We start from the raw sequence: 17,523 nt of genomic DNA on the forward strand, positions 1-17,523 counted from the left end.
CAGGGCGAGTCTCCACGAGGCATCGGATATACACATCATGGCTAATACTTTGAATACTTTCCAATAACATAATAAAAATGTATGATAAATTTCTTCTTTTTTTCATGTATGAATTAATTTTTCATTAGATACAAATTACTTATTGGGAATATTATTGAATACAACTAAATTCTTAAAAGGTGCAGTGTGTAATATGACATCATCAAGAAAGTTCTAGAATGCAACGCTCCCTGGGTAACTCCACCCCTTTTGAATAATAACAGAAGCTACAGTGGCCTTCAAGGACAAGAACAATTCTAAATTTTAAACAATGCACCTGATGACATTCCAACTATGACACTTCCAAAATGGCGGTGACAAGGCCTTGGTCCAAAGTATGGAGAAATATGATTTGATTTGATTCAATTTATTTCAGACATATCAAACATACAAAACAAAATGAAAAGCATGGAAATACAATAAACAAAAATTATGTTTTCACAAAAAAAAGAGAAAAGAAAACAAATTATCTGTATTTCTGAGATATGCCTGAAAAGGAGCAGGAAGAAGTATACACTTATTTAATCCTACCCCTTTTCCATAGTAAAAAAATAAAAATATTTATTAAATAAATATGACATAGGACATAAATGAGACCCTTTCTAAGGAAAATAATAATAATAAAAAAAAAATCAGCTATTATGCACCAAATTAAACGTACTTATGGGTATTATAATTATTTTCTACAAAATCTGCTAGGTAATAAAACCCAAAATGCTACACTGCAGGTTTCAGTTGAAGGTTTCAGTTGGCATATTTCTACTGTATATTTGAATGATGAATTGATAAAAGTATCTGTAGCACCACCTAGTGTTTATTTAGCTTAACGCAGCACACACTGCTGACACAATAACAATCAATTTGCTCTTCCTGGTTCCATTGACGCGCCGTTGCACAACTAATGTCCTCAGAGCTGAAAGAGCTTGTGACACAAATTGTTGTCCTGTTATCAGCCACATATGGACGAGAATAAGTTCATATAGTCCTTATATTATATATTAATGAAATAGCTTTATACCACCACTTAAAACAGGGTTACCACTCACATTTTACATTAATATCATGACAATGGGAACCCTGTATGGATGCGCATAACGTCACCATTTTGTAAACAATATTCATGGACCTACACACCACAATAAAACACTCAATACATTGAGTTATTTTCCACAGTTATTCTCCTGTCCTGCTCTGTATCGGTGGGGGCCATTTTTACCCGTCCGTCAGTTGCATCGTGAAATAATACTTTGCAATTTCCCCCCGGTCTTTAGAGTTTGTTCATGAGTGTATGTACCACGCACACTTTGGTTGCGTTCCAAATCGCATACTTTCTACTATATAGTATGTAGAAAAAAGATTTAGGATGTCCCGATTCTTATGGCCAGATTTAGGATGGTTAGAAGTACCCGGATGTCCTACTTCATGCGGCCAAGATTGTGGCCGTGTCTGAACTGCCATACTAGCGTCCTACATCCTACATACTCACCATCTATATACTGCATACTCTCTACTCAAAGATCGATTGTGTATGCGAGCTGCGTCTAAAACGTTCTCAGTTGAAGTATACTCAAGCGATGAAGAATTTCTTCTTCTTCTTATAAGATTCAGGCAGTTTAGACACTGTTAAGCTTATAACCGCCCTCTACAGGTTAGATATTGAACTAGATTTTTACAGTCCTGTGTTCATCATCTGTGTTTTAGACCTCTTGTTTTATAATAATGATGTTTTGAGGCGGAGGATCCCTCCGACGCTCTCTGTCCGGCTCATCAGCACTCAGCTGTCTGTGAGTTGAGCTGGACGAGCCGCGGTGTGTGGAACAGCGATCTGTTTTGATCTCTCTCCACTATGAGACTCACAACACTCATTTCACTTAGTGACTCTAATGTTGTTAGGTATTTATCTTCATCTCTTATCTATTGTAAGAGTGTATGAATGACTGCACGTACAGTTGTCAGATCGCGGAACCCCAAACAATGTTGTTGCCTAGCAACTTGCTCGAAAATATTTCATTTTCCTGGGCGGGTAGAATTGACCCAGTGCATTGTGGGGCGGTTGAGTAGGAAAAGTATACGATCGATTCATACCCAAAATCTTCCCGGAAGTTAGTACTCATCCGGGAATTTCTCACATACCCAAACTCGCATACCCAACCGTCACATACTCAAATTGAAGTCAAAATGAGTATGAGTAGGACGTTAGTATGGCAGTTCAGACACGGCCTGTTAGTGTTGAAAACTGCATCCTATTTGGGCGATTCTGACCCACAATCCGGTGCGCACGTGAAGTGACGTAACATCGACGAAGCCTCCATATGAAAACAAACGGGGATGCTCCGCGCAAGATGGCGGAGTGAGTGCACGTACAATTCGGAGCTGCTCACATTCAGACTTTCACTTTAGTGAAACCTAGTTATTTAAAGTTTATTGTTGGAGGCATCTTAAGGCAAAGTTGAGTACTTCGTGTCAACCTATTATTTTGCTCCTATCGTGCAGAGTTCTCGCCTCTTAACGTTACACGTGGGGGGGAAAAACTTCGGCTAATAACTTCTCTAGCTAGCTTACCACAAATACGGCAGCATGCAAGTTCCGACAGAGAATCCGCTTGTGCACAACCTTCACGACTACTGCATGGATCATGCACCTGTGATCTCCCTCATGGACCCAGATTTCCCCCCTCTTCCTATAACTCCTTCCACAACTCCTTCCAAACCACCTGCACCGAAGAAAATGAAGTCGCAGCGCTGCTTGGACCGGGACAGTGACAGTGATATTGTGGAGAAAATTTCAATCATCTTCAACACAAGAATCGACTCTCTGGAAAAGAATGTGGAGAGAATGATTTCTAACAATACATTGAAGATTGAGGGGCTAAAGAAGACGGTTGACTTTGCCTGCGCTGAGATCCGTGAAGTGAAAGGTAAAGTGTCACACGTTGATGATCGAGTTAACGTGGTGGAGAAAAAGGCGAGCCTACTGGAACAACGCATAACTGAGCTGGAAAACTATTCGCGACGTTGGAACCTGCGACTCTACGGTTTGGCTGAAAACAAGGACCAGAACGTCCGCAAAGAGGTGATACAGATCTGTCAGTCCATCCTGCCGGAGTACAAAGCCAAACTCCCAGATGTTATTGACTCAGTGCATCGTCTCGGCCAACCAAAGAAAGATGCCACCAAGCCCCGAGGGATAATTCTGCAGTTTGGTGCCCGTATCTACCGCGACGCTGTTTGGAAAGCAGCGAAGAAGTCCACCTTCCTTCAAAACAACAAGCTACGTTTTGCCGAGGACCTGTCCCCAGCCGTCAGAGAGAGAAGGATGCAGCTGTGGCCACTGGTGGCTAAAGCGCGTGAACAAGGGAAAGCTGCTTACTTCGTCGGAGGTCGAGCCTTTGCCAACGGAACTGAACTTTTTCCAGCTACCTGAAATTGGTAAACGTCACACTTGTCATATGTGCCTTAAGCCGAGTTGAGCTATGATAACCAAAGGGCTTCTCATTCACTGTGTTTATAATTCTCTATCTGTTCTGAAAAGCGCTTTATTTCGTATGGCATTAATGACACGCAGCTGAATATGTTTACAGGGCAACATATTTAATCCGGTAAAGTTTTTTGCAACTCTAGAGGCTTGTATTCTGTGTTTATTAATAGCTAATGACTGGTATATGTTGTTCTGTCAACTGAGAACCTAGGTACCTCTATAGTTTTATTGTTTTACTAGGTTTCATTATGCACTTTATTTTGAAGTTAAAAAATGTGCAGCTCCTTACAGTAAGGTTAAAGTCTAGCTTCATCCAAACCTTACTTCTTACACTGTTCTATTTGTTGTTGTTAATACGTCTTTATCTATTGTTACTCTCAATGCCAGGGGGTTAAGAAATATTGTTAAGCGCAAAGCGTTATTTTTGTTTGCCAAGCAGCACAAATCTGATTTCTGTTTCATTCAAGAGTCACACTCAGTTCCAGATGATGGTAAATTATGGAGGTCCCAGTGGGGTAATGATCTCTGGCAGGCTCATGGATCTGAACATTCTGCTGGTGTTGCTACTCTAAAATATAATTTTCCAGGGTCTATTCTATTATCCGTCAGTGATACATCAGGTCATTTCATTTTTCAAGTGTTAACCATTGAAAAGTTTACTTTGATAATTATAAACATATATGGCTATAACTCTAAACATGAGAATGACATAGTACTCGAAACTTTAGAAAAGCATATACAAAATACTCTTAATAACTTTCCAAATTCAGGTATAGTAATAGGGGGAGATTTCAACATGATCTTAGATCATAACAATGACTGTTGGCCTCCACGTGATTCCACTGCAGTAAATGAAAACTTAAAACTTTTTATGCAAAAATTTAATTTAATTGATGTTTGGAGGTTTAATAATCCTAACATAAATGCTTTTACTTGGAGTAATACAAGTGCCACCAGACGATCACGTTTGGACTATTGGTTAGTTTCTGATCATTTGAACATTGATAAAATAGCAGTTAATATCATTACAACCCCCTTAACAGATCATAATGCAGTCTCCATCCTTATCCCCTTGCACTCTGCCCCCTCTACAAAATGTAGAAATACTTACTGGAAACTAAACACTTCGCTTTTACAACACGAGGTGGTAAAATCAGACATAAAAAAAATAATTTTGGAATTTTGGAACAAAGCAAAGTCCGAGGATGCTTTTGATAGCAATTGGGAACTTCTCAAATTTAAAACTGGCCAATATTTGAGGTCTTATGGCAGTACTTTAACCAAAAATCGTAAATTGGAGGAAGAAAGTGTGGTCTCTAAAATAATTTCTTTGTATCAGAAGAACCCTGCAGATATATCAGAAGAGGAAAGACTCATTTTAATTTCGGAACAACTTAAACTTAATGAGATTTACTCAAACAAAGCAAAAGGTGCCTTTATAAGGTCAAGGAAAAGGTGGATTGAAGAAGGGGAACAGAATTCTGCCTATTTTTTCGGTTTAGAAAGATATCATGGGAAACTCAATTTAATCCAACAGCTTAATATTAATGACACTGTAACTGATAATCCGAAAATCATAGCTGATTTCTGTTCGAACTTCTATAGGAATTTATATAAATCGAAATACTGTCTTCAATCAGCCACTACATTCTTGAACCCTCTTAACGTCACACCAATCTCTCAAGATGATAGAGAATTCTGCGATGATCCTATAACCTTGCTGGAAATCACATTTGCAATTGAACATGGTAAAACTAACAAATCTCCTGGAGTTGATGGCCTCTCCGCAGAGTTTTATCAGGCTTTTACACAAGAGTTAGCTCCCTTTCTTCTTGAAGTAATATTAGAAAGTGTTGAAAAGGGCTATCTACCTCCTTCACTAACCCAAGGCTTAATTACGTTAATCCCCAAACCCAAAAAGGATCCACTGTTTATTGATAATTGGCGACCTATTTCATTACTAAACACTGACTACAAAATTTTTGCCTCAATTATTGCAAAACGACTAAAAAATGTTTTAGACCCTATTATTGATGAAGTCCAATCAGGATTCATGAGAAAAAGACATATTTCAAACAATATTCGGCTTGTCTTAGATTTAATTGATTATTCATTTTTATGTCCTGATGATAGTTTTATCTTTTTCTTGGACTTCTATAAAGCCTTTGACACAGTAGAACATAACTTCATTTTTCAAACTATTGAGAAATTTGGATTTGGTGATTTTTTTTGTAAGGCTGTAAGAACAATGTATTCCAAAGGCAATAGCTCTATTAGATTAAAGAATGGGACATCGCCGAGATTTGAGCTCCAACGGGGTATCCGGCAAGGCTGCCCTGCCTCTCCCTACCTATTCATTCTATGTACACAGCTTCTCTCCACCCATATTAAAATTAGTGCCTTAAAAGGAATTTCAATTGCAGAAAGAGAAATTATTCTCACCCAACTAGCAGACGATACTACATTATTTTTAAAAAATGCCAGCCAAGTGCCAATTGCTATCAAAACAATTGAATTATTTTCCGCAGCTTCTGGACTCTGCTTAAATCTGAAGAAATGTGAACTTTTTTCCCTTAAAGAAAGTGACACTTCCCAGGTCTGTAACATACCAGTCAAAGATAAGATTACTTATCTAGGGATTACTGTAATGAAAAATGAGGAGGAAAGGTGTTCTGTAAACTTTAATTTGATTAGTGAAAAGACAAAAAAAAAACTTAATCAATGGCTACAGAGAGATTTATCCTTAAAAGGACGAGTATTGTTGACGAAGGCAGAAGGTTTATCCCGTCTTACATACGCAGCTATTCCCTTGTTTGTCAACAAAAAGCTCTGTAATTCCATTGATAAATTACTTTTCAACTTTATTTGGAAAAATAAGACGCATTATGTAAAAAAATCTGTTATTATGAACACCTATGATCGTGGTGGTCTGAACTTTCTTGATTTTACAACTCTGAATAATACCTTTAAAATAAATTGGACAAAACATTTTCTAAAAAATCCCACATCTATATGGAATTTTATACCTAATTATATTTTCTCTGAGGTTGGAGGTCTAGAATATTTACTTCTGTGTGACTATAAAATAGAAAAAATTCCTTTAATGTTATCTAAATTCCACAAACAAATGCTCTTAGCATGGTCGTTAATTTACAAACATAATTTCTCCCCACATAGGTGCTTCATCTGGAATAATCGGCTTATTACGTACAAAAATAAATCTTTATTTTACGAAACCTGGTTCAATAATAACATCATTTTAGTGTCCCAATTATTAAATGATTATGGAACATTACTGAATTATTCAGAATTCCTTCACGCTTTTGGCATTCCAATCACCCCAAAAGAGTTTGCAATTGTTATGGATGCCATCCCATCTGGTATTCTAACTCTCTTAAAAGGAACTGGAAAACCAGACTGCTTACCATCATTGGACCCTAAATTAACCTCAGCTGGTAATGTATGCTTCGCTACCAAAATGAGGAATAATAATCGTAACATTCGCTCTTTATTCCAGAAAGATGTCACCAGTACCCCTAATGTTGTTCCATATTGGTCTAATTTTGTTGACAACCTAGATTGGGGAAGCATCTGGAACCTTCCATACAAATACCTCCTTACGAATAAAGTAAGAGAAGTCTCCTTCAAAATCATACATAGGTATTATCCTGCAAAGCATTATCTGCTTAGGTTTAAGCTTGACATATGTGTTAACTGTTCTTTGTGTGGAACATGTCCCGAAACAATGGTGCACCTGTTCTGGCATTGTCCCTTCACTACCACTTTTTGGAAAGATCTATCCCGTTATATCATTGATAAAATTGACTCTGATTTTTCTTTATTTTGGAGGGATGTATTGTTTGGTTTCCATGACAAAAAAAGTAAAAAACAGAAAGAATTATACTTAATTAATTTGTTGATAATTTTAGGAAAATTCCATATTCATAAATCCAAATTTAGTAACTCAAAACCTTCATTCGTAGCTTTTGGCAAGGAAACCAAGCAGTACATCAAGTCCATTTTTGACTCTAAAAACAAGAAAGCTGCTAAAACTGTGCAATTATGCTCTATATTTAATTTATTCGTTTGAAACGCTCCCTGGCTATATATTTTTTTACTGAGATGTTTAATATGTATTAATGACTTGTTTTTGTTGTGTGTTGTATTGTATTGTATCATAAAGATTCAATAAAGATCTATTAAAAAAAAAAAAAAAAAAAAAAAAAAAAAAAAAAACAAACGGGGATGCGACGGATATAAAAGCAAGAGGCAAGATCAAGGCGCAATGTTATGATGAAATAAGAGAGAAAAGTATGTCCCAATAGTATGCCTACTGCATCCTAACTAGATTATTTTTATCGTCGGATGTAGTATTTAGAATAGAAAAAAGAAAGAGTATGCGATTCGGAACGCAACCATTGTTTATGTTCCGTATAAGAAAAAACCCAATAAAAAGTAAATTAAAAGTATGTCCCAAGTGTAGCATACTGCATCCTAACTAGACTATTTGCATGGTCAGATGTAGTGTGAAGAAAAGAAAGAGTATGTGATTTGGAATGCAGCGAAACAGTACATTACAAAGAAATATTAAAAAAACACACAAAAGACAGTTATTTTTCCAGCTAGTATGGTCTGGAATCAAGCTATATCGTTTTGAGTATGAGGGAGAAAACTGGGCAACAAGGCCACAATGTGTTCTTTCAAACTGGTGCAATTTGATGCCAACCATGGACCTATTTTAAAAGATGCCGACTCGCCCCATTAATGACGCGTGCCGTGTGTGTGCAGCAACATTATGAGCTGGATACTATCAAACCTTATCAAACACACACACAGGGATGCGCCCTTAGCTCAGTTGGTAGGGCGTCCCCCCCCCTCCATGGGCCTCAGCCAGCAGCCGACATGGGTTCGATTCCAGCCCACGGTCGTTCTCTGCATGTCACTCCCCTCTCTGCCCCATTTCAACTCTGTCTCTACACTATCAATGAAGCATAAGAATGCAAAAAAAAAAAGATAGATAGAATATAGTGTATATTTACAGCGTGCACTGCACACAAAGCTTTATGATAAGAGATTAAAGGTGAAGTAAGCGGTTTATTTATGTTAATATAAGTGTAAAATCGCTCTTTATTCATACAGTGATCACTTACATAATGTGTGTGTTTCATAAAGCCGATCTCTTAGTCAGTAAAGCATAAAAATGCCCCAAAAAACAAAAACACACACTTTCGCTACACTAGTTGTTGATATCCGGTAAGCAAGACTAAAGAAAACCCAATAACAAGTATGTGATAAAACATAAAAACACACTAGACATTCAAGTTATTTTTTTTTCGTTTATTCTCCTGTCTTGTCCCTGTCTCAGTGGCGGCCATTTTACTCGTCTGCCTCTGACTCTTCTTCGTCGTCCTGGCTGATCTGGAAGTATCTCAGCTCGTACGTCTCTTTGTCCGACGCCACGACTCTCAGCCAATCACGCAGGTTGTTCTTCTTCAGATATTTCTTGGTCAAGTACTTCAGATACCTAGTAGTGGGATAGAGGAATGGCGTTGGTTAAATTAGCAGAAAAAACAATTAAATGGGTTTATAATACAAGTACTTTAGATACTTAGTAGTGGGGGGGATAGAGGAATGGCTTTGGTTAAATTAGCTGAAAAAAACAATTAAATGGGTTTATAATACAAGTACTATAGATACCTAGTAGTGGGGAGAGAGAGGTAGGGAGCTGGTTTAAGTCAAATGTATTTCTACAGCACATTAAAAAAACAACATCAGCTGTACAAGATGCAATACAAAACAACATAAAAGATACACGAAATATATATTTATTCCGAGTGTCAAATTAGGTCAAATAAGATGAGTAACGTTCACAATAAATACATTCTTAAAAAGGGACACTGTGTAATATGACATCATCAAGAAAGTTCTAGAATGCAACGCTCCCTGGGTAACCCCACCCCTTTTGAATAATAACAGAAGCTGCAGTGGCCTTCAAGGACAAGAATAATTCTACATTCTAAACAATGCACCTGATGACATTCCAGAAACATGGATTCCTCCATAACACTTGCCTGCTCAATGTACAAAATGTAATATTAATATTTGGAATTCTCCGCTCAGGAAGATAATTCAGATTATTGGCAGAGGTGATTTTACACCAATGAGGACATATTTATGAATGAGGATATTGATTCTAGCTAATAACTTACTTAAAATGTTACACAGTGTCCCTTTAAATAGTTAAAAAACGTAGAAGGCTAAACAAAACGATATAAGATTAAAATATGATGAGTAAATAAATCGAAATGTGTAGCAGAGTATAGTGAAGTTTTTGTTAGGGGACCGGTGGAACTGAAGTCTCTGTTTAATATCAAAACCCAGCACTAGGTCCATCGTTACTCTAGCAAGACTGAAGATGCATCACCAGCACAAGCAACCCGGGATGTTTGGACGTCTTGCTTTTCTGTTTCTAATAACGTTGATTCTACTTTGCTTAAGTTAAGTCTTTATTTAGTCAATTAACACACACACAAGCAAGGTAAGGTAAGGCGCACACACACACACACACACACACATGCTAATCGAAATTCTAGCATCTATCCACCTCTCTACCCCATTTCATCTCTGTCCCTCAACTTTGTCAAATAAAGCTAAATAAATAAATAAAAAATAAATAAAAAACCTACACATCTCGTACCTTTTGGAGAACTGCTTGTCTAATCTAAAAACACCTCCTCTATATTGCTTTCAGAGGTTTCACTGTAATCTCAAGAGCTGCTAAATAATATTATCTATCCACCTCTTTCTGCAAATTTATTTCTGTCTCTCTACTCTGACAAATAAAGCTCGAAAAATAAGAAAAAAATAGAAAAAAATAAAAACAAGTATTCTGATCTTCTGATAATTTAACTTTGTCAAATAAAGCTTGAAAAAATAAATAAAATAAAATAAATAAATAAAAATCTGATCTTAATTTAACCTGTCAAATAATAATAATAAAAATAAAACCCTCCACATTTCCCCTCACCTTTTGGAGAACTGCTTGTCCGACAGAACGTTAATCTTGTTCTTCATGCGTCCGACCTGCACGGTGTTGCCGAGGTTACCGGTCTTCCCGTTCACCTTGATTCTTTCTTTGAGGAACGTTTCCTAGGAAACAGAACACAGTGACACACTAGGGAAGAGAGCCCTAGGAGGTTAGGAGCTAGGGAAGGGAGCCCTAGTCCACACGCACCGTTAGCCGATTGCAAAAAAAACATTGAAACAACAGTATATATGATTTAATCAGGCTAGGAAAGGAAACCCAAGTCCACACACTGTTAGAAAATGTTTTGAAATAACCACTTATGATTGATTTAAAGTCGCACTGTGTAACTAATAATAACTTATTAATAACTATTAATATGATTTAATTAAAAAGTGCAACAAGGAACTTTTCAATATTTCTGAAAGTCTAATTTTTTCGAGAATACAATTTTATTTAAGACAATAATGAATACAATGTATTACCTATTTCACAGCCATACAGGCAGTAAAACACTTAAAATTTTACTTTAAAAAAATAAGATGTAGAAAGTGACAGATATAAACACATCCAAAATGAATTAAATAACTAACATTGTCCGATATGAGCTCAGAAACAGCCTCTTTATCATCATGGAATACAGATGGCATGTTGAGAATCATCACAGCCCATTTTGGATGTACTGTTTTTAATAATAATAATAAAAATTTGAGGAAAAAATTAAATAAATAAAATAATAATAATAAAAAAAATTGCTGTACTGTTTTTATAAACAGAAAAAAATAAAAATAAAAAAGGGAATAAAACTTAATTTGGAAAAATTTAAATTTAAAAAATATTTGTCTCGAGTCCAGACTTACAAAGTTGGCCGAGTCCAGGATGCCGTCCTCCACTGGATGCGTCAGGTCCAGAGTGAACTTCCATGACGCTCCTTTCTTCGACTTCTTACCGACCGTCGGTCTCTTGTGTTTCAGCTAAGGGGGGTAAAACATAGCTTTTAGTGGATCCAATTCAAGAAAAAATAAAAATAAAAATCACAATAAAAAATTACACAAATTGCTATTCCAGTCTCTCTATTAAGTAAGTAAGTAAGTAAGTAAGTAAGTAAGTAAGTAAGTAAGTAAGTAAGTAAGTAAGTAAGTAAGTAAGCTTTATTTATATAGCGCCCTTCACAGACCAGGGTCACAAGGCGCTTCACAATACACATTTTTTATACATACACTCAAACACCGATGGCAGTAGCTGCCAAGCAAGGCGCTGTCTGAACCATCGGGAGCAATTTGGGGTTCAGTGTCTTGCCCAGGGACACTTCGACATGTGGGTAGGCGGGGAATCGAACCTCCGACCCTGCACTCCAGAGGCAGACTCCCTACCCACTATTACTGCCTGAACATATTCAGTCGTGCTGTTTAAGTTCTAATAGATACGTGTTTATAGAGCTCTGAAAAAAAATGAAGAGACCAGTCTGGATTTTACTCTTTTATCACTTAATGGAGGGACAAACATAACTTTTAGCGAATCAAATTGAAGACCTATTTCAGAGCGATACAGGCAGTAAATACATTAGAATTTCTACTTTAAAATAAGATGTAGAAAAAATGACAGACATGAACGCATCCAAAATGTATTAGCCGACTAACATTGTCCGATATGAGCTCAGAAACAGCCTCTATGTCATCATGGAATACAGATGGCATGTTGAGAATCATCACAGCCCAATTTGGATACACAAAACTACTACTACTAATAATAATAATAATAATAATAATAATAATAATAGTGACTTGAGATAATAAATACAAATAAAAAAGGGGGTAAAAATAAACCAAAATATTTAAAAAAAAAAATAGTTGTCATTTTTAATGAATAGGAAAAAATAAATAAAAAAAGGATGGTGCCACCCCTCCATTTCTGCCTTTAAAATCAAGGCTCAAAACCCATGTGTACACCCTGGTTTTTCCTCCCCATTAACTATCTCACCTCTGCACTACTATCTTTGTTTATATGTGGATGTCTGGGTTTCATGTCTTTTATTTTGGTTATTGTTATATTACCTTCATTGTTTTCCTACTGAATGCACTATGTTCAGCACTTTGGTCAGTGTGAATTGTTATAAATGTGCTTTTATAAATACATTTTATTTACTTACTTACCAAGTGAATACATTTTATAAAGCCTAGACATGTTTCACTTGTACATTTCTTTGTTTTTTTTATCAACAAGACATAATATAATTTAATGGGTGATTTTGACTGACTCTGGGTGCCGACACCAGGTGGCGCCAAAGAAAACTAGAGACACTATTTCTACTTTATAGTGAACTTTTAGAGGGATAACTACTGCTTAAAAGTAATGCCGAATTGACTACTGGGAATTGGACTACGTGTAGACAGACGGCACAATTCAAATGTACCATTCAAGTGCGAAGAAAAACAGTTTTAAGATGAAAAACTGTTTTCTTCATTGGATGTATGAATGGGACACGTGTGAGCTAATGCTAACTATGCTAACTTTCGTGTTCTTTCGCTACAAAATAGACCCCAGATTTTAACTACGAAACTGTGCTAGTAAGACGTAACTTTATGTACATGGAAAACCAACAGAATTTGTGAAAAAGCAGCGAAATTAACAGTAAATTGGGAGAATTTAGGAGGAGCTGTCATTACTTACCGGCGCCATGTTAAGAGATCGGACAGGAAAGGAAGGACCGGATACGACGCAACAGTGACGTAAGACGCAAAGTGACGTTACGTGCAGCGTGAACACGGGAACGCCCTTACCAAATATGGTCAGTTCAGTTTCAGAGCAGAGATAAAACATTTCCACACGTAATAGCCTAAAAGCTGTGTCTCAATTGACCACACACACACGCACACGCACACGCGCACACAGTCACACACACACACACACACACACACACACACACACACACACACACACACACACACTCTCTCTCTCACAAACACACATTCTGTCTCTCTCTCTCACCCACACACACATTCTTTCTCTCTCTCTCACCCACACACACACACACTCTTTCTCTCTCTCTCTCTCACAAAGCAATCAGGAAAATAGCGCTATTAAAATATCAGTGTTGAGACTGTTGCCATTGGAAACCACTTTAAAATGTTTATACGATACTTAGCCTATTTGATGCGCTTAGTCTTAAAATAAGTGAATGGAACCTGGATCCCTGTGAAGTTGACCAGTTTAAAACGTTGCTTAACAATCACTTTTGTTGCATTGGCCTTTTAACACAAGTAGAGACTTTGACACTCCCTTTCTTTTCCTCATGTAGGCCTATCTTATATGATGTTTTGTATTGTATCTTGTGCAGCACTTTGGTCAACCGATGCTGTTTTTAAATGTGCTATAGAAATAAATTTGACTTTGATTTTAAAAGGTGCAGTGTGTAATATGACATCATCTAGAAAGTTCTGGAATGCAACGCTCCCTGGGTAACCCCAACCCTTTAGAATAATAACAGAAGCTACAGTGGCCTTCAAGGACAAGAACAATTCTAAATTCTAAACAATGCACCTGATGACATTCCAACCAACATGGATTCCTCCATAAGACCTGCCTGCTCAATGTACAAAATGTAATATTAATATTTGTAATTCACTGCTCAGGAGGATAATTCAGATTTTTGGCAGAGGTGATTTGACACCAATGAGGACATATTTATGAATGAGGATATTGATTTTAGCTAATAAATTACTTAAAATGTTACGCAGTGTCCCTTTAAAGAATTTGCTATATTTTGCTGGAGCAGTGATTTTAGTTTCGCTATATCTTTTCTGTGCACTATTTGAAGGTTTTGGTATTATTTTTGTAGAGGTTTTTGTCCATAAGGCAAGGCAAGGCAATTTTATTTATAAAGCACATTTCAGGCACAGGGCCACTCAAGGTGCTTCACAGGGTTAAAATCAAATAAAGAATACAAATACAAAAAAGGAACAGATTTAAAACATGGATAAAAATACAACATTTAAATAAAAGAATTAAAACATTTTAAGGGTTAATTTCTTTAAGCAGACAGAGTGAAATACCATGGACACTGATGGCGGTTGAACTTTTATTTTCTATTCGAGTAAAAGAAAAGTGGGTAGGACCAAAAAGTTATCAACTTCTTTAGAACATGAATTATATTATTTTAGTTGGTTATATGTTGCTAATAACACAATTTATTAGTCTTTTTTATGCTTCTACGTTTTACCTTGTATATATTAGGCTATTTTAACATGTTAAATCATTGACTAAACTATCTTAAAATAAACAATTTGTGTCTGTAAACACGTGACATTAGCTGTGAAGTTGTGTCTGTTTATTCTGTCGGATGAATCAAGTCGAAAGGTCAACGGCCGCCCGAACACACCCTGATAATAAAACCTGCTGAGTCCGGTCAATCATTCACCACCTCTGTACACACACACAGCAACGTGCAGAGAGACACACACACACGCACTCTTACTCTCTCACAAGCACACTTTCTGTCTCTCTCTCACACACACTCACTCTGTCTGTCTCTCTCACTCACATAATCGCACACACACACACACTTTCTCTCTCACAAACACACTTTCCGTCTCTCTCTCTCACACACACTCTGTCAGTCTCTCTCTCACTCACATACAGGCACACACTTACTCTCTCTCTCACACACACACACATAATCCCTGCTCTGCACTGGGCCTCAAACCAGCCCTGTCCATTCTGCTGCATTTTCATTCACACACACGTTTGTACGGCTATACTTGTGAGGACACTCATTGACATAATGCATTCCCTAGCCCCTTACCATCAAAACTAAATGCCTAACCCCAACCCTTACACTGACCCAAACATATACCTAATTCATACCTGAACCTTAAAACCTAGTGTTAACCCTCAAATAGCCCTTTAAAAGGCCTGTCCCAAAAAAGTGAGAACCGGACAAAATGTCCTCCTTCTTAAAAGGCCTGAAACTCAAATTTCTTCTCACGAAAATAGTTGTACAAGCGCGCACACACACACACACACACACACACAAAATCTCTCGATGAGTCAGAGAAACATGACTGGGTCACATAGACAGAAATGACTAATAATAATCATGGATATTTCTTTCTATTGTGGTTCAGAGCGGAGACAGACAGGCAGACAGACAGACAGGCAGGGTGTGGCTGCAATGGTGCAATCTCTCTACTGCCTTGACAGAGATACACACAACTTGAATTGTCCGTTACAACCACATATTTATTGCCCTTAGCTTCTTCCATCTATCTAGCTTTCAGTCACTCAATTTCACTCCTATTGTGTGAAGATTGTTTTAAATTTAGACCAACATTAGACCAATAATTTTTGTTAATTTTTTTTATGCTAACAATTTGGTTTATATAGTATTTTCAGATATTACTTTTCCACTCCTATATCTTCCATAATCACCTTTAAATTCAACCTGCCTCACGGGTTTTCAAAATGTTGGTGAGGGAGGGTGCCGTATTAAAAATGCATGTGTGTGCATAGGGGAAATGTCAGGATTGATTTTGTGTTGCAGAGAATTTCACATTTTAGATGAGATGCCATTTTCAGTTATATTTTTAAATTTTTTTTATAAAGATATTTATTTTTGGCATTTTTATGCTTTATTGATAGTGTAGAGAGAGTTGAAATGGGGCAGAGAGGGGAGTGACATGCAGAGAACGACCGCGGGCTGGAATCGAAAACGGGTCCGCTGCTGGCCGAGGCCCATGGGGGGGACGCTCTACCAACTGAGCTAAGGGCGCCCCCTGAGATGCCATTTTCAACCAGAAACATTAGCTACCTCACGTTCATTTCCTATTCTACGGTTAAGTGTTTTAAGGGAATCAAATATTCAAATATAAATTTAACCCACAAAAACCGTCTCAAAAGTCTTCAAAAAGTGCTTTACAAACTTTGAAGGGGCAGACAGAATTATTTTGTGAGCTAGTTAAGGAAAACAGATATGGCAGCACTGAAGTGACCTTCATGACACCTTTTAGTTAAACTAAGGTTGCGTTCCGAATCGCATACTCTTTCTTTTTTCTATTCTACATACTACTTCCGACGATAAAAATAATCTAGTTAAGATGCAGTAGGCATACTATTGGGACATACTTTACTCTCTTATTTCATCATAACATTGCACCTTGATCTTGCCTCTTGCTTTTATATCCGTCGCATCCCTGTTTGTTTTCATACGGAGGCTTCGTCGATGTGACGTCACTTCACGTGCGCACTGGATTGTGGGTCAGAATCGCCCAAATAGGATGCAGTTTAACACCAACAATCTTGGCCGCATGAAGTAGGACATCCGGGTACTTCTAACCATCCTAAATCTGGGCACAAGAATCGGGACATACTAAATCTTTTTTCTACATACTATATAGTAGAAAGTATGCGATTCGGAACGCAACCAATGTATTAGAAACCTTTCAAGTAGAGTACGCCATGTTAGTGTGCTAGTTGTCTTGTGCGTTTTTAATCAAGAATTCAATAGAATACACCTCCCAGTTTTGAGTGAGTAAACCAGCAACATTAACTAAATATTTTTCTTAGAGGTTTTAAAGCACTTTATGACCACCATTTTTAATCCCCAAACCACCATATTTATCTCCACTTTCGACTCGGATTTCCTGGTATATAATTCAGAGACAGAAAACCAGACATCGTTTGCAGTTTGTCAACACTTCAATCGGACAAACCTCCCAGTTGAGTGGGTAAACCAGCAAAATAACTAAATATTTGCGTATTTAAATTTTTTTGTTTTGGAAGTTTTAAGCACTTTACGACCACCATTGTTTTTCCACAAACCATGGTTGCGTTCCGAATCGCATACTCTTTCTTTTTTCTATTCTACATACTACATCCGACGATAAAAATAATCTAGTTAGGATGCAGTAGGCATACTATTGGGACATACTTTTACTCTTTTATTTCATCATAACATTGCGCCTTGATCTTGCCTCTTGCTTTTATAT

At 37.1% G+C, this 17,523-nt stretch overlaps 1 protein-coding gene across 2 annotated transcripts in view; it reads right to left on the reverse strand.

The window, feature by feature from the left end:
- Nucleotides 1-13,245, reverse strand: part of rpl22l1 (ribosomal protein L22-like 1) — a 79,281-nt gene extending 66,036 nt beyond the window's left edge. Inside the window, exons 1-4 of one of the 2 annotated variants that reach the window (XM_080050227.1) lie at nt 13,211-13,245; nt 11,401-11,514; nt 10,544-10,665; nt 8,878-9,040 (exon numbers count right to left, since the gene is read on the reverse strand). In XM_080050227.1, coding sequence (XP_079906353.1) covers nt 8,893-9,040; nt 10,544-10,665; nt 11,401-11,514; nt 13,211-13,219 — 393 coding nt within the window. In that variant the 5' untranslated portion in view covers nt 13,220-13,245 and the 3' untranslated portion in view covers nt 8,878-8,892. Of the gene's footprint in view, nt 1-8,838; nt 9,041-10,543; nt 10,666-11,400; nt 11,515-13,210 lie in introns of those variants that run through there. The other variant, XM_080050226.1, reaches the window with a different exon arrangement.
- Between the last annotated feature and the right edge of the window lie 4,278 nt (nt 13,246-17,523).

The sequence above is a fragment of the Ammodytes marinus genome (genome assembly GCF_949987685.1).
Source record: "Ammodytes marinus genome assembly, chromosome: 21".
Taxonomy (NCBI): Eukaryota; Metazoa; Chordata; class Actinopteri; order Uranoscopiformes; family Ammodytidae; genus Ammodytes; species Ammodytes marinus.